Source organism: Aedes albopictus, chromosome 3, assembly GCF_035046485.1.
Source record: "Aedes albopictus strain Foshan chromosome 3, AalbF5, whole genome shotgun sequence".
NCBI classification, from domain to species: Eukaryota; Metazoa; Arthropoda; class Insecta; order Diptera; family Culicidae; genus Aedes; species Aedes albopictus.
In genome coordinates this window covers 212,070,353-212,088,837 of record NC_085138.1, presented here as the reverse complement: position 1 = coordinate 212,088,837, position 18,485 = coordinate 212,070,353, and the positions used below count along the sequence as shown (strand labels likewise).

The 18,485-nt window shown below is 44.7% G+C and overlaps 1 protein-coding gene across 1 annotated transcript; it reads right to left on the bottom strand.

The window, feature by feature from the left end:
• Positions 1-7,984: 7,984 nt before the first annotated feature.
• LOC134289409 (uncharacterized) lies at positions 7,985-12,272 on the bottom strand. The gene is made up of 2 exons (XM_062855198.1): positions 11,320-12,272; positions 7,985-11,017 (listed from the first exon to the last, which is right to left on the bottom strand). Exon 2 carries the CDS (start codon positions 10,937-10,939, stop codon positions 9,212-9,214), a length of 1,728 nt encoding a protein of 575 aa, XP_062711182.1. The 5' UTR covers positions 10,940-11,017; positions 11,320-12,272; the 3' UTR covers positions 7,985-9,211.
• Positions 12,273-18,485: the final 6,213 nt, after the last annotated feature.

The following is an 18,485-nucleotide window of genomic DNA, read 5'->3' as shown; positions in this document are numbered from 1 at the left end:
ACCAATCGCACACTCGCGTACTGCATACGGGCATTCATACTCGACGCGCACGACGGGCCGTGTTCCGGTACGGGTCACAAATGGATTTGCACAGCGGAAAATCACAAGCAATAAAAAACCCAAAACGCCCTTGCCGGACGACGGCGGTCGTCCAATTTGCAATCACAACAAATCGCTGTCATTCCGCTCGATCTCGGACCGGGAGACACTCACACATTTTCAATTTTATACTGTGCATGTTTTGTATGTATTGGTGACCCAAAAGCTATTGCACACTAATACATTCACAACAGCATAGCAACTGATGGCACCCACACATTGCAGTTTGTCAATGTGTGGTTAAAAATTGAGCTCGAATTTTTGTGCGCGCGGGCGCACCATCAAATAAGCGCGGAAAAGTGCTTCTACCGCCGACAAGCCACTTTTGCGCTTGCAGCGTGAGCGCTTTCCTCCTAAAATATGCGCGCTTTGTTTTGGGTGTAAGCATGCGCAATGTAACCTAAATGCATTTTTGGTTGATTTCGCGCTTTCTGAGCTTAGCTTAGGTTAAGAATTGCTCTAGATTTTGCGGGTGGCTCTAGATTCTATATGAATGCATTTTCAGGTGATTTGGCGCTAAGCTTAGCTCAGGCTTAGGAAAACACCAAAGTCGATATGATGTGCTATGTAACCTGAATGTATTTTCGGGTGTTTTTGCGCTTCCTAAGCTATGCTCAGGCTAAGGATTGCTCTATATTCCATATGATGCGCAATGTAACCTGAATGAATTTTCGGGTGATTTTGCGCTTCCTAAGCTAAGTTCAGGCTAAGGATTGCTCTAGATTCCATATGATGAGCAATGTAACCTGAATGCATTTTCGGGTGATTTTGCGCTTCCTTAGCTTAGCTCAGGCTTAGGAAAACACCACATTCCATATGATGTGCAATGTAACCTGAATGCATTTTCATGTGATTTTGCGCTTCCTAAACTTAGCTCAGGCTTAGGAAAACACCAGATTCCATATGATACGCAATGTAACCTGAATGTATTTTCGGGTGATTTTGCGCTTCCTAAGCTTAGCTCAGGCTAAGGATTGCTCTAGATTCCATATGATGCGCAATGTAACATGAATGTATTTTCGAGTGATTTTGCGCTTCCTAAACTTAGCTCAGGCTTAGGAAAACACCAGATTCCATATGATACGCAATGTAACCTGAATGTATTTTCGGGTGATTTTGCGCTTCCTAAGCTTAGCTCAGGCTAAGGATTGCTCTAGATTCCATATGATGCGCAATGTAACCTGAATGCATTTTCGAGTGATTTTGCGCTTCCTAAACTTATCTCAGGCTTAGGAAAACACCAACTTCATATGATGCGCAATGTAACCTGAATGTATTTTCGGGTGATTTTGCGCTTCCTAAGCTTAGCTCATGCTTAGGATTGTGCATCATTTGGAATCTGGTGTTTTCCTAAGCCTGAGCTAAGCTAAGGAAGCGCAAAATCACCCGAAAATGCATTCAGGTTACATTGCGCATCATATGGAATCTTGAGCAATTCTTAGCCTGAGCTAAGCTTAGGAAGCGCAAAATCACCCGAAAATACATTCAGGTTACATTGCGTATCATATGGAATCTGGTGTTTTTCTAAGCCTGAGCTTAGTTTAGGAAGCGCAAAATCACCCGAAAATTCATTCAGGTTACATTGCGCATCATATAAAATCTAGAGCAATCCTAAGCCTGAGCTATGCTTAGGAAACGCAAAATCACCCGAAAATACATTCAGGTTACATTGCACACTATATCGAATCTGGTGTTTTCCTAAGCCTGAGCTAAGCTAAGGAAGCGTAAAATCACCCGAAAATGCATTCAGGTTACATTGCGCATCATATGGAATCTAGAGCAATCCTTAGCCTGAACTAAGCTTAGGAAGCGCAAAATCACCCGAAAATGCATTCAGGTTACATTTCGTATCATATGAAATTTGGTGTTTTTCTAAGCCTGAGCTCATGCTTAGGAAACGCAAAATCACCCGAAAATACATTCAGGTTACATTGCACATCATATGGAATTCGGTGTTTTCCTAAGCCTGAGCTAAGCTAAGGAAGCGCAAAATCACCTGAAAATGCATTCAGGTTACATTGCACATTATATAGAATCTAGAGCAATCCTAAGCATGCGCAATGTAACCTGAATGCATTTTTGGTTGATTTTGCGCTTTCTGAGCTTAGCTTAGGCTAAGAATTGCTCTAGATTTTGCGGGTGGCTCTAGATTCTATATGAATGCATTTTCAGGTGATTTGGCGCTAAGCTTAGCTCAGGCTTAGGAAAACACCAAAGTCGATATGATGTGCTATGTAACCTGAATGTATTTTCGGGTGATTTTGCGCTTCCTAAGCTAAGCTCAGGCTAAGGATTGCTCTATATTCCATATGATGCGCAATGTAACCTGAATGAATTTTCGGGTGATTTTGCGCTTCCTAAGCTTAGTTCAGGCTAAGGATTGCTCTAGATTCCATATGATGCGCAATGTAACCTGAATGCATTTTCGGGTGATTTTACGCTTCCTTAGCTTAGCTCAGGCTTAGGAAAACACCAGATTCGATATAGTGTGCAATGGAAAACACCAGATTCGATATGATGTATGTATTTTCGGGTGATTTTGCGCTTCCTAAGCTAAGCTCAGGCTAAGGATTGCTCTAGATTCCATATGATGCGCAATGAAACCTGAATGAATTTTCGGGTGATTTTGCGCTTCCTAAGCTTAGTTCAGGCTAAGGATTGCTCTAGATTCCATATGATGCGCAATGTAACCTGAATGCATTTTCGGGTGATTTTGCGCTTCCTAAGCTTAGCTTAGGCTTAGGAAAACACCAGATTCCATATGATGTGCAATGTAACCTGAATGCATTTTCGGTTGATTTTGCGCTTCCTAAGCATAGCTCAGGCTTAGGATTGCTCTAGATTCTATATGATGTGCAATGTAACCTAAATGCATTTTCGTGTGATTTTGCGCTTCCTAAACTTAGCTCAGGCTTAGGAAAACACCAGATTCCATATGATACGCAATGTAACCTGAATGTATTTTCGGGTGATTTTGCGCTTCCTAAGCTTAGCTCAGGCTAAGGATTGCTCTAGATTCCATATGATGCGCAATGTAACATGAATGCATTTTCGAGTGATTTTGCGCTTCCTAAACTTAGCTCAGGCTTAGGAAAACACCAGATTCCATATGATGCACAATGTAACCTGAATGCATTTTCGGGTGATTTTGCGCTTCCTAAGCATAGCTCAGGCTTTGGATTGCTCTAGATTCTATATGATGCGCAATGTAACCTAAATGCATTTTCAAGTGATTCTGCGCTTCCTAAGCTTAGCTCAGGCTTAGGAAAACACCAGATTCAATATAGTGTGCAATGGAAAACACCAGATTCGATATGATGTGCTATGTAACCTGAATGTATTTTTGGGTGATTTTGCGCTTCCTAAGCTAAGCTCAGGCTAAGGATTGCTCTATATTCCATATGATGCGCAATGTAACCTGAATGAGTTTTCGGGTGATTTTGCGCTTCCTAAGCTTAGTTCAGGCTAAGGATTGCTCTAGATTCCATATGATGCGCAATGTAGCCTGAATGCATTTTCAGGTGATTTTGCGCTTCCTTAGCTTAGTTACATATGATACGCAATGTAACCTAAATGCATTTTCAGGTGATTCTGCGCTTCCTAAGCTTAGTACAGGCTTAGGAAAACACCAGATTCAATATAGTGTGCAATGGAAAACATCAGATTCGATATGATGTATGTATTTTCGGGTGATTTTGTGCTTCCTAGGCTAAGCTCAGGCTAAGGATTGCTCTATATTCCATATGATGCGCAATGTAACCTGAATGAATTTTCGGGTGATTTTGCGCTTCCTAAGCTAAGCTCAGGCTTAGGAAAACACCAGATTTAATATTATACGCAATGTAACCTGAAAGTATTTTCGGGTGATTTTGCGCTTCCTAAGCTTAGCTCAGGCTTAGGAAAACACCAGATTCCATATGATGCACAATCCTAAGCATGAAAAATCACCCGAAAATACAATCAGGTTACATTGCGCATCATATGGAGTTGGTGTTTTCCTAAGCCTGAGCTTGTAATCTAGAGCAATTTTTAGTCTGAACTAAGCATAGGAAGCGCAAAATCACACGAAAATGCATTCAGGTTACATTGCGGATCCATAATAATAATAATATTATAATAAAAATATGGAATCTAGAGCAATTTTTAGCCTGAGCTAAGCTTAGGAAGCGCAAAATCACCCGAAAATACATTCAGGTTACATAGCACATCATATCGACTTTGGTGTTTTCCTAAGCCTGAGCTAAGCTTAGGAAGCGCCAAATCACCTGAAAATGCTTTCATATAGAATCTAGAGCCACTTGCAAAATCTAGAGCAATTCTTAGCCTGAGCTTAGCTCAGGAAGCGCAAAATCAACCAAAAATGCATTCAGGTTACATTGCACATGCTAAGGATTGCTCTAGATTCCATGTGATGCGCAATGTAACATTAATGCATTTTCGAGTGATTTTGCGCTTCCTAAACTTAGCTCAGGCTTAGGAAAACACCAGATTCCATATGATGCGCAATGTAACCTGAATGCATTTTTGGGTGATTTTGCGCTTCCTTAGCATAGCTCAGGCTTAGGATTGCTCTAGATTCCATATGATGCGCAATGTAACCTGAATGCATTTTCAGATGATTTTGCGCTTCCTAAGCTTAGCTCAGGCTTAGGAAAACATCAGATTCGATATAGTGTGCAATGGAAAACACCAGATTCGATATGATGTGCTATGTAACCTGAATGTATTTTCGGGTGATTTTGCGCTTCCTAAGCTAAGCTCAGGCTAAGGATTGCTCTATATTCCATATGATGCGCAATGTAACCTGAATGAATTTTCGGGTGATTTTGCGCTTCCTAAGCTTAGTTCAGGCTAAGGATTGCTCTAGATTCCATATGATGCGCAATGTAACCTGAATGCATTTTCGGGTGATTTTGCGCTTCCTTAGCTTAGCTCTGGCTTAGAAAAACACCAGATTCCATATGATGCACAATCCTAAGCATGAAATATCACCCGAAAATACAATCAGGTTACATTGCGCATCATATGGAGTTGGTGTTTTCCTAAGCCTGAGTTAAGCTTGGAATCTAGAGCAATTTTTAGTCTGAACTAAGCATAGGAAGCGCAAAATCACACGAAAATGCATTCAGGTTACATTGCGGATCCATAATAATAATAATATTATAATAAAAATATGGAATCTAGAGCAATTTTTAGCCTGAGCTAAGCTTAGGAAGCGCAAAATCACCCGAAAATACATTCAGGTTACATAGCACATCATATCGACTTTGGTGTTTTCCTAAGCCTGAGCTAAGCTTAGGAAGCGCCAAATCACCTGAAAATGCTTTCATATAGAATCTAGAGCCACTTGCAAAATCTAGAGCAATTCTTAGCCTGAGCTTAGCTCAGGAAGCGCAAAATCAACCAAAAATGCATTCAGGTTACATTGCACATGCTAAGGATTGCTCTAGATTCCATGTGATGCGCAATGTAACATTAATGCATTTTCGAGTGATTTTGCGCTTCCTAAACTTAGCTCAGGCTTAGGAAAACACCAGATTCCATATGATGCGCAATGTAACCTGAATGCATTTTTGGGTGATTTTGCGCTTCCTTAGCATAGCTCAGGCTTAGGATTGCTCTAGATTCCATATGATGCGCAATGTAACCTGAATGCATTTTCAGATGATTTTGCGCTTCCTAAGCTTAGCTCAGGCTTAGGAAAACATCAGATTCGATATAGTGTGCAATGGCAAACACCAGATTCGATATGATATGCTATGTAACCTGAATGTATTTTCGGGTGATTTTGCGCTTCCTAAGCTAAGCTCAGGCTAAGGATTGCTCTATATTCCATATGATGCGCAATGTAACCTGAATGAATTTTCGGGTGATTTTGCGCTTCCTAAGCTTAGTTCAGGCTAAGGATTGCTCTAGATTCCATATGATGCGCAATGTAACCTGAATGCATTTTCGGGTGATTTTGCGCTTCCTTAGCTTAGCTCTGGCTTAGAAAAACACCAGATTCCATATGATGTGCAATGTAACCTGAATGCATTTTCGTGTGATTTTGCGCTTCCTAAACTTAGCTCAGGCTTAGGAAAACACCAGATTCCATATGATACGCAATGTAACCTGAATGTATTTTCGGGTGATTTTGCGTTTCCTAAGCGTAGCTCAGGCTTAGGATTGCTCTAGATTTTATATGATGCGCAATGTAACCTGAATGAATTTTCGGGTGATTTTGCGCTTCCTAAACTAAGTTCAGGCTTAGGAAAACACCAGATTCCATATGATACGCAATGTAACCTGAATGTATTTTCGGGTGATTTTGCGCTTCCTAAGCTTAGCTCAGGCTTAGGATTGCTCTAGATTCCATATGATGCGCAATGTAACCTGAATGCATTTTCGAGTGATTTTGCGCTTCCTAAACTTATCTCAGGCTTAGGAAAACACCAACTTCATATGATGCGCAATGTAACCTGAATGTATTTTCGGGTGATTTTGCGCTTCCTAAGCTTAGCTCATGCTTAGGATTGTGCATCATTTGGAATCTGGTGTTTTCCTAAGCCTGAGCTAAGCTAAGGAAGCGCAAAATCACCCGAAAATGCATTCAGGTTACATTGCGCATCATATGGAATCTAGAGCAATTCTTAGCCTGAGCTAAGCTTAGGAAGCGCAAAATCACCCGAAAATACATTCAGGTTACATTGCGTATCATATGGAATCTGGTGTTTTCCTAAGCCTGAGCTTAGTTTAGGAAGCGCAAAATCACCCGAAAATTCATTCAGGTTACATTGCGCATCATATAAAATCTAGAGCAATCCTAAGGCCGTTCGCAATGCGGTTTTATTTTGTATGGCGAGTTTTAAAAATTTTAAAACTCGCCATACAAAATAAAACAGCATTGTGAACGGTCTAAGCCTGAGCTATGCTTAGGAAACGCCAAATCACCCGAAAATACATTCAGGTTACATTGCACACTATATCGAATCTGGTGTTTTCCTAAGCCTGAGCTAAGCTAAGGAAGCGCAAAATCACCCGAAAATGCATTCAGGTTACATTGCGCATCATATGGAATCTAGAGCAATCCTTAGCCTGAACTAAGCTTAGGAAGCGCAAAATCACCCGAAAATGCATTCAGGTTACATTGCGTATCATATGAAATTTGGTGTTTTTCTAAGCCTGAGCTCATGCTTAGGAAACGCAAAATCACCCGAAAATACATTCAGGTTACATTGCACATCATATGGAATTCGGTGTTTTCCTAAGCCTGAGCTAAGCTAAGGAAGCGCAAAATCACCTGAAAATGCATTCTGGTTACATTGCACATTATATAGAATCTAGAGCAATCCTAAGCATGCGCAATGTAACCTGAATGCATTTTTGGTTGATTTTGCGCTTTCTGAGCTTAGCTTAGGTTAAGAATTGCTCTAGATTTTGCGGGTGGCTCTAGATTCTATATGAATGCATTTTCAGGTGATTTGGCGCTAAGCTTAGCTCAGGCTTAGGAAAACACCAAAGTCGATATGATGTGCTATGTAACCTGAATGTATTTTCGGGTGATTTTGCGCTTCCTAAGCTATGCTCAGGCTAAGGATTGCTCTATATTCCATATGATGCGTAATGTAACCTGAATGAATTTTCGGGTGATTTTGCGCTTCCTAAGCTTAGTTCAGGCTAAGGATTGCTCTAGATTCCATATGATGAGCAATGTAACCTGAATGCATTTTCGGGTGATTTTGCGCTTCCTTAGCTTAGCTCAGGCTTAGGAAAACACCACATTCCATATGATGTGCAATGTAACCTGAATGCATTTTCGTGTGATTTTGCGCTTCCTAAACTTAGCTCAGGCTTAGGAAAACACCAGATTCCATATGATACGCAATGTAACCTGAATGTATTTTCGGGTGATTTTGCGCTTCCTAAGCTTAGCTCAGGCTAAGGATTGCTCTAGATTCCATATGATGCGCAATGTAACATGAATGTATTTTCGAGTGATTTTGCGCTTCCTAAACTTAGCTCAGGCTTAGGAAAACACCAGATTCCATATGATACGCAATGTAACCTGAATGTATTTTCGGGTGATTTTGCGCTTCCTAAGCTTAGCTCAGGCTAAGGATTGTTCTAGATTCCATATGATGCGCAATGTAACCTGAATGCATTTCCGAGTGATTTTGCGCTTCCTAAACTTATCTCAGGCTTAGGAAAACACCAACTTCATATGATGCGCAATGTAACCTGAATGTATTTTCGGGTGATTTTGCGCTTCCTAAGCATAAGCTCAGGCTTAGAAAAACACCAAATTTCATATGATACGCAATGTAACCTGAATGCATTTTCGGGTGATGAAACTTCTTCTTGCAACAAGCCGTCACTTGGAACTTGTCCGGTGGTTTGGACCGGTGTTGTTCGGTGTCATTCGGCAACTGGGCATTCTGCGAATGTACGATAATCCATAGGAGACCGCTAGTAACTAAGTCAAGTAGGTGTGTAGGACTTCCAGACCCTACAGAGTTTCCAGCATCCAAAGAATCGCCTTGTTGTGGAGATCTCATCACTATTTGCAGGAACTGGCCCAGGCCAAGAGTAATGAGGGACTCAGAGAGGACGTAATGGGACTTAAACAATTTAAAGTTCTTCACGATTCTCGAACCGCATTCAAAAGTACCGCGGAAATAAAGAACGTTGATCATAGATGGAAAAACTTCAGGGCAAGCGACTGGTGTGGCAATCATAGTTGGGTTCCAATTTGAGCATTGGTTCTCCGATATGGACTCTGACCCACCAACCCGCTTTGGCAGCTGGCCGTGAGACTGCAAATAATCTGGACTCATGTTCGATGGTTTACAGCTACATACTGTGATTTCAGTTGGGTCATCATTCTTCAACATGTTATTACCAACAAAGGCATTCAATTGCTTTAACTGTTCTACCTGCCAGGCATGGCAAGTTTTGTAGAGAGATGCTCGGAAATGTTTCCACTTTGGTACATCCTTGTACTCGAGCACACGTTGGGAATGACCAGGGAGGTCATATTCGCCGCAAAGCTGACTACACTGCTTCTGTGTTAGAGGATTTGGTTTTTTCTCAGGTAGGGAAGTCCCATAGACGAAAAGGAAATAACTCTCAATCAGGGTTGATTGAGCCATGATTTTGTATCAAATTCACGAGAGGGCATTATACCTGTAATCCGATCCGTAACGAGACAATCCATCAGGGCTTGAAAATCGGAATGCATGGAACGAATTTGAACCTCGGCCATCTCAGAGAGGGTAGATTTCTTGCCATTGGCCCCAATGATTTCGACAGTAGTACGAGTTGTAGGAATTTGCAACAAATCAATCATCCTTCGTGAGACAAAGTGAGCCTGGGACCCACAATCCAAAAAGGCACGGCATGGCTGGTATTTGCCATCGCAATCCAAAATATTTACAACAGCGGTCATCAAGAGGCTGTTATCAAGACAGGGAGCTTCGCTTACTGAGCAGGTGGTGCTAACAGATGGAACGGGATTCACTTCTGAGGGTTTGGGTACATGTTTGCTAACTGGCATGGTTACCGGAGGATTATCAGAGGCTGGGGTATTCGCATTTGACGGGGTCTCAATGTGCAAAAGTGTGTGGTGCTTACCTTGGCATTTCTGGCAGGTGCGCGTCGAACTACAGGAACTGCTCGGATGGCCTTTCCGCAGGCAGTTGTAGCACAGCCGCAGCTCTCGGACCTTCGCTTGACGTTCTGGGATGGACATCACACGCAGGACTTCGCACTTGAAGTTGGGATGTACTCCAGCACACAGCTCGCAGGATGGTTCGGAACTCCCAGTGACAGCACACGAGCTGGGTTGTGCGCCTCTCATCAGGTTGTACGGATTCTTCACGGGATCATTCAGCTTCGTCTTCACTGCAGGCTTGGACGCTCCTTCGCAGTGCTCAAGGATAGCACAACGCTTCTTCAGAAAACCGATCGTATCGCTGTATGTCGGTATCTCTTTGTATGGGATGGTGGCTTCCCACTCCTTTCGGGTGTCTTTATCCAGGGCACTAGCAATAAGGTTCACCACAAATCTCTCGGAAACTCCTTCCAACTCGTCCTCGATCAAGGCCAACCCATCGACGTGACGGGTCACCTCATCGATGAGCTCTCGCAACTCTTTCGGATTCTCTCGGCTCATCCGCCGCAGGTTGAGTAGTCCTTGGATGTGGGTATCCACGATAACTCGCTTATTCTCGAATCGATCTTCAAGAATCTCCCAAGCGTGATCGTAATTATTGTCGTTGAGAGTGCGAGCGTCGATGATGCCAGCAGCTGCGCCTACTAGAGACCGCTCGAGGTGGTACAGCTTAATGCAATCCGAGTCGGTGGAGGATCGCATCACATCCAAAAACATGGCCTTGAAGCGAGGCCAGTTTTCAGGCTTGCCATCGAAGGTCGGGATGGGAGCCTTCAATGGCTGCTGCTGCACGATGATGCGAGGGCTTTCGGAGGCTTGCACTTGCGGCTGCATTGCGGAATTGCACTGGCTTACCTGGATCGCTCGTTCCACCAACACGCTGGTCTCGTTGAAGTGGGTCTCGAAGATCAAGCAACCCTGGTCCTGCTCTTCCATGCGCTCGGGAGGGCAAACCGCCATCACCTGATGATGGAGGTCAAGGTATTCCTGGAAATGTTTTTCCAGGTTTCGGGAAAACACTTTCAGCTGCGCGGCGTCATACTGGGCACCAGCCGCGGCAGCTTCTTCAATTGCCTTTCGGATTCGCGTAACCTTCGCCTTTGCTTGGCCACGTAAATGGATTATTGACTTCAAGTCCTGCATCCTTTCTTTGGAAATCACTTTCACTGGCGTGTGTTCAGTTGGCATTTGGAAAAAGTTCACTCACACGCATACACTGGAGTTTTTCACTTAAACACGTTCGGACAAGTCTGGTTTGGTTCAGTCCTTGCAATGTGTGGGGGGGTTTCAATTCACTTTTTGGGAATCACTACTGTCCTCGGGGAATTGACTTCAGTTCTTCCGACACGGCTGTGTCGCATTCACTGGCAAGGTTTTTGCTGTTTCCGACACGGCTGTGTCACTCACTGATACGGTTCTCGACGACGGCGTTGTCGATCGACACTTGGGAATCACTTTTCCACTGGGGAAATCACTTTACTGCTTCCGACACGGCTGTGTCTCATTCACTGGCACGGGTTCTCGACGACGGCGTTGTCGCTCGACACTAACGACGGCGCGGCACTGACTGTACACGGACTGCACTCGCGATACCGCGGACGCGCACTGACTCGGAGGAAACTTTTCGCAACGTCTTCTTTTCTCCTCGCTTGCCGAGGAAAATTATTCTAATAACTCGGGGTGAGGTTGAGCTTAATCACGGCTGGATTCCTGACGATCGGTTGACCGTCCACGAAAGTTGCCGGGAGCAACTTTGGAAGCAGGCTCGGTTGAGCGGAAAGGAGCAATCGGCTGATTGTCCACCAACTGTTGCCGGGAGCAACAGCAAACGGGAACGGAACGGATCGATCGGCTTGATCGTCCACCACGGTTGTGGCTTTCCTATCCGGTTCGATACGGACCAAAAAATGGTCAATCCTAGACCATAGGGGGAACTGGCGGAACCTTCGGTTGAAGGTGGCCTCGATGGGTGATAGCTCAACCTCGGAAAATTAATCCAACTCTTGTTGGTCTTGAAAAAGACCGGTGGTTTCGGCTTCGGATGAAGAGAGGAAGAGGCGCGAGTAACTAATTAAACTCGATTTAATTCCGCGATGTTAATCGTACAAAGTGTGGACTGTAACTGATGAAAATTCTCAGGTGGTTCGTATTTATAACAGAAGCATGTTGTTCGAGAAACTTCTTCGAGCTCATGGTGGGGTTGCATTCCTCCTAGTGGCGGTGGCGCTGACCAATCAGCGCGCTGCTATCCGCTGCGGAGTCGACGGCGATGCTCGCTTCGGTTCGATGATGGATGATGATGATCGGTATGCCGCGCTGCTGCAGGAAACATGTTGCAACATGTACAGCCTGTTGGCTGGCTGGCAAAGGCTGGATCGTCGAGCACCACACACACACATGCACATTTACATAAACCTCCTTGGCGAACATGGTACACAAGACGGGTAGGAGAATTGACTTTGGAAACAGGGGTGTATTCGAGGGACAGTTCTATTTTCGCTACGGTGGTCGCGAACATGTATTTTCGGGTGATTTTGCGCTTCCTAAGCTTAGCTCAGGCTAAGGATTGCTCTAGATTCCATATGATGCGCAATGTAACCTGAATGCATTTTCGAGTGATTTTGCGCTTCCTAAACTTATCTCAGGCTTAGGAAAACACCAACTTCATATGATGCGCAATGTAACCTGAATGTATTTTCGGGTGATTTTGCGCTTCCTAAGCTAAGCTCATGCTTAGGATTGTGCATCATTTGGAATCTGGTGTTTTCCTAAGCCTGAGCTAAGCTAAGGAAGCGCAAAATCACCTGAAAATGCATTCAGGTTACATTGCGTATCATATGGAATCTGGTGTTTTCCTAAGCCTGAGCTTAGTTTAGGAAGCGCAAAATCACCCGAAAATACATTCAGGTTACATAGCACATCATATCGACTTTGGTGTTTTGCTAAGCCTGAGCTAAGCTTAGGAAGCGCCAAATCACCTGAAAATGCTTTCATATAGAATCTAGAGCCACCCGCAAAATCTAGAGCAATTCTTAGCCTGAGCTAAGCTCAGGAAGCGCAAAATCAACCAAAAATTCAGGTTACATTGCACATGCTAAGGATTGCTCTAGATTCTATATGATGTGCAATGTAACCTGAATGCATTTTCGTGTGATTGCTCTAGATTCCATATGATGCGCAATGTAACATGAATGCATTTTCGAGTGATTTTGTGCTTCCTAAACTTAGCTCAGGCTTAGGAAAACACCAGATTCCATATGATGCGCAATGTAACCTGAATGCATTTTCGGGTGATTTTGCGCTTCCTTAGCATAGCTCAGGCTTAGGATTGCTCTAGATTCCATATGATGCGCAATGTAACCTGAATGCATTTTCAGATGATTTTGCGCTTCCTAAGCTTAGCTCAGGCTTAGGAAAACACCAGATTCGATATAGTGTGCAATGGAAAACACCAGATTCGATGAATGTATTTTCGGGTGATTTTGCGTTTCCTAAGCGTAGCTCAGGCTTAGGATTGCTCTAGATTTTATATGATGCGCAATGTAACCTGAATGAATTTTCGGGTGATTTTGCGCTTCCTAAACTAAGTTCAGGCTTAGGAAAACACCAGATTCCATATGATGCGCAATGTAACCTGAATGCATTTTCGAGTGATTTTGCGCTTCCTAAACTTATCTCAGGCTTAGGAAAACACCAACTTCATATGATGCGCAATGTAACCTGAATGTATTTTCGGGTGATTTTGCGCTTCCTAAGCTTAGCTCATGCTTAGGATTGTGCACCATTTGGAATCTGGTGTTTTCCTAAGCCTGAGCTTAGCTAAGGAAGCGCAAAATCACCCGAAAATGCATTCAGGTTACATTGCGCATCATATGGAATCTAGAGCAATCCTTAGCCAGAGCTAAGCTTAGGAAGCGCAAAATCACCCGAAAATACATTCAGGTTACATTGCGCATCATATGGAATCTGGTGTTTTCCTAAGCCTGAGCAAAGTTTAGGAAGCGCAAAATCACACGAAAATGCATTCAGGTTACATTGCGCATCATATGGAATCTAGAGCAATTCTTAGCCTGAGCTAAGCTTAGGAAGCGCAAAATCACCCGAAAATACATTCAGGTTACATTGCGTATCATATGGAATCTGGTGTTTTCCTAAGCCTGAGCTTAGTTTAGGAAGCGCAAAATCACCCGAAAATTCATTCAGGTTACATTGCGCATCATATAAAATCTAGAGCAATCCTAAGCCTGAGCTACGCTTAGGAAACGCAAAATCACCCGAAAATACATTCAGGTTACATTGCGTATCATATGGAATCTGGTGTTTTCCTAAGCCTGAGCTAAGTTTAGGAAGCGCAAAATCACACGAAAATGCATTCAGGTTACATTGCGTATCATATGGAATCTGGTGTTTTCCTAAGCCTGAGCTAAGTTTAGGAAGCGCAAAATCACACGAAAATGCATTCAGGTTACATTGCGCATCATATAGAATCTAGAGCAATCCTTAGCCTGAGCTAAGCTTAGGAAGCGCAAAATCACCCGAAAATACATTCAGGTTACATTGCGTATCATATGTAACTAAGCTAAGGAAGCGCAAAATCACCTGAAAATGCATTCAGGTTACATTGCGCATTATATGGAATCTAGAGCAATCCTATGCCTGAACTAAGCTTAGGAAGCGCAAAATCACCCGAAAATTCATTCAGGTTACATTGCGCATTATATGGAATATAGATAAATCCTTAGCCTAAGCTAAGCTTAGGAAGCGCAAAATCACCCGAAAATACATTCAGGTTACATAGCACATCATATCGAATCTGGTGTTTTCCATTGCACACTATATTGAATCTGGTGTTTTCCTAAGCCTGAGCTAAGCTTAGGAAGCGCAAAATCACACGAAAATGCATTTAGGTTACATTGCACATCATATAGAATCTAGAGCAATCCTAAGCCTAAGCTATGCTTAGGAAGCGCAAAATCAACCGAAAATGCATTCAGGTTACATTGCACATCATATGGAATCTGGTGTTTTACTAAGCCTGAGCTAAGCTTAGGAAGCGCAAAATCACCCGAAAATGCATTCAGGTTACATTGCGCATCATATGGAATCTAGAGCAATCCTTAGCCTGAACTAAGCTTAGGAAGCGCAAAATCACCCGAAAATTCATTCAGGTTACATTGCGCATCATAAGGAATATAGAGCAATCCTTAGCCTGAGCTTAGCTTAGGAAGCGCAAAATCACCCGAAAATACATTCAGGTTACATAGCACATCATATGGAATCTGGTGTTTTCCTAAGCCTGAGCTATGCTAAGGAAGCGCAAAATCACCCGAAAATGCATTCAGGTTACATTGCGCATCATATGGAATCTAGAGCAATCCTTAGCCTGAACTAAGCTTAGGAAGCGCAAAATCATCCGAAAATTCATTCAGGTTACATTGCGCATCATTTGGAATATAGAGCAATCCATAGCCTGAGCTTAGCTTAGGAAGCGCAAAATCACCCGAAAATACATTCAGGTTACATAGCACATCATATCGAATCCATTGCACACTATATCGAATCTGGTGTTTTCCTAAGCCTGAGCTTAGTTTAGGAAGCGCAAAATCACCCGAAAATTCATTCAGGTTACATTGCACATCATATAGAATCTAGAGCAATCCTAAGCCTGAGCTATGCTTAGGAAACGCAAAATCACCCGAAAATACATTCAGGTTACATTGCACATCACATGGAATCTGGTGTTTTCCTAAGCCTAAGCTAAGCTAAGGAAGCGCAAAATCACCTGAAAATGCATTCTGGTTACATTGCACATTATATAGAATCTAGAGCAATCCTTAGCATGCGCAATGTAACCTGAATGCATTTTTGGTTGATTTTGCGCTTCCTGAGCTTAGCTCAGGCTAAGAGATGATCTAGATTTTGCGGGTGGCTCTAGATTCTATATGAAAGCATTTTCAGGTGATTTGGCGCTTCCTTAGCTTAGCTCAGGCTTAGGAAAACACCAAAGTCGATATGATGTGCTATGTAACCTGAATGCATTTTCGTGTGATTTTGCGCTTCCTAAGCTTAGCTCAGACTAAAAATTGCTCTAGATTCCAAGCTTAACTCAGGCTTAGGAAAACACCAACTCCATATGATGCGCAGTGTAACCTGAATGTATTTTCGGGTGATATTTCATGCTTAGGATTGTGCATCATATGGAATCTGGTGTTTTCCTAAGCCTGAGCTAAGCTTAGGAAGCGCAAAATCACCCGAAAATTCATTCCGGTTACATTGCGCATCATATGGAATATATAGCAATCCTTAGCCTTAGCTTAGGAAGCGCAAAATCACCCGAAAATACATTCAGGTTACATAGCACATCATATCGACTTTGGTGTTTTCCTAAGCCTGAGCTAACAGGGCAGCAGGGACGGATGTCCTGGGGCCTGACGCACCCCCCCGCTTGCGAGTCAGCCGCGTAGTTGCCGGCTAAGAATAGGACTACTAACCCCAATTCAAGGTGTCAAGCGACCCGTGCCGAGGAATGAGTGATCGAGGGGGTGAAAAAGATGCTCGATCTTTAACGGAGCCTGTGGGGCACCTGGGCACCCCCCACAGTAAGCTGTCCCTTACTGCGTTAATGCAGAGCTCTGGCGTGGTGGACATTCTTTCTCGTGCGACTCGTGGGAATAAAATATGAGTAACAAACCAATACAGAAATCAAGTGTAGCAGATAGTAGTGGTGGGATCAACCCCTTCGCAAGAAGCGGGTTGATGAGATCTCCGACAAGGAGAAGTGAGGAGATAGGCGCTGGGAGTTGCGTACGCAGCTCAAGCGTGGGTGCTCCAGTCCACTTCCCGGCAAGCCAGCCGGTGGAGGTTATGGACGGAGCGTGGTTGTTGAGGGCCGTCAACCGAGGATCCAAAGGACGGTCCGCAATAGAGGTGGCTGAGCAGCAGCTTGGCAAAATCATCGACTTTGCGTCCACTAAGTCGAATATAAGCAAGGACCTGAAAACGGCCTTGCTTCGACTTAGGGCGTCGATCGACAATGCCAAGCAGGAGCACGCGGCACTCGCGTTGCTGACTGCTGCAGCAGCGGAGCCTGCAAATGAGAAAGTGCCGAAGTTTACCCAAACGGAGGCCTTCTCCTTCGCAGGAAGTCCGAATAAGGCGGAAGCGACTGCTCGCGACAAACGGGGCAAGCAATCGCAGAAGCGGGCGAGGCAACCGTCAGGTGAGGAGCTGTCTGGCGGTGCCCGCAAGGCCAGGCGAATCATTACCCCGAAAGTCGGTAATAATGCCGGAAGGTCGGACCCCAGCCAGGGTTCCCGGAAAGCTGGGAAGGGTGGGCCTGAAAAGGCTGGCCCGTCCCGGAACGATGGGAACAAGGGGTTGCGACCGCTAGTGGGCCCTCAACAGCCACAGAGTAGGGCGATCCAAGGGGTGGACCCCCCTTGGACGAAGGTAGAGCGGAAGAGGAAGAAGAAGGCGAATCCGCAGGTAGTAGCGCAGGACGCCAAGCCAAGGCGTAGGAGGGCAGGTGCCAAGCGCGAAAAAGGCGACGCTATCGTCATCAAGACGGAACAGTCCAAGTACTCGGACGTCTTGAAGATGATGCGAAGCGACGCCAAGCTTGAGGGTCTTGGAGCCGACGTACGCAGTATTAGACGTACTCGTACGGGCGAGATGATCCTGGAGCTGAAGCGCCAGAAGGAGCACAAGGGCGCCGCCTATAAGAGGCTGGCAGAAGAGGTCCTTGGTGAGGGTGTGCAGGTGAGGGCTCTGACACATGAGGCGACTCTGAAGGTCAAAGACATCGATGAGATCACCGAAGTGGAAGAGCTCGTCACGGCACTGCGGCAACAGTGCGATGTGCAGGTGGCCGCCGCAGCCGTTAAGCTACGGAAAGGGCCAGCAGGGACACAGATAGCTTTGGTTCAGCTACCTGTGGCGGACGTCAAAAAGTCCGTTAAAGTAGGGAGCATAAAGGTGGGTTGGTGTGTATGTCACCTGACATTCCACGAGCCACCAGAGGTTTGCTTCAGGTGTCTGGAACCAGGACACAAGTCGTGGGACTGCAAAGGCCCCGACAGGCGCAAACTGTGCAGGCGATGCGGCGCTGAAGGTCATAAGGCCCAAAGCTGCACGAGTCCGCCCATCTGCATGATCTGTACCGGGAAATCCTCGAACAACAGACATCCGATGGGTGGTCCAAGGTGCCCGGCCTTCAAGAAAGCCGCAGTGAACAACAAATCACAGTGCAGGTAACGCAGCTGAACCTAAACCACTGTGATGCGGCTCAGCAACTGCTTTGTCAGGCAGTTTCTGAGTGGGAGACGGATATCGCCATCATATCGGACCCATACCGAGTACCCGCCGGCAACGGCAACTGGGTCGCGGATGGGACCAGAAAAATGGCGGCGATATGGACGACGGGTAAATACCCCGTTCAGGAGTTGGTGTCTACTACCTATGAGGGCTTCGTGGTCGCCAAAGTAAACGGGGTCTTCTTCTGTAGCTGTTATGCGCCTCCGCGGTGGCCGATCGAGCAGTTCACGCAAATGCTGGACCGCTTAACGACCGTGCTAACAGGGCGAAGGCCGGTGGTAATAGCGGGCGACTTTAATGCCTGGGCCGTAGAATGGGGAAGCCGTTTCACGAACCAGCGGGGTCAGATCCTGCTAGAAACACTGGCCATCTTAGATGTCGACTTGGCTAATGTCGGTACCAAGAGTACCTTTAGTCGAAA

Coding starts and splice junctions, on each gene's coding strand:
- LOC134289409 (XM_062855198.1), bottom strand. CDS start 10,939: ATGCCAACTGAACACACGCCAGTGAAAGTGATTTCCAAAGAAAGGATG.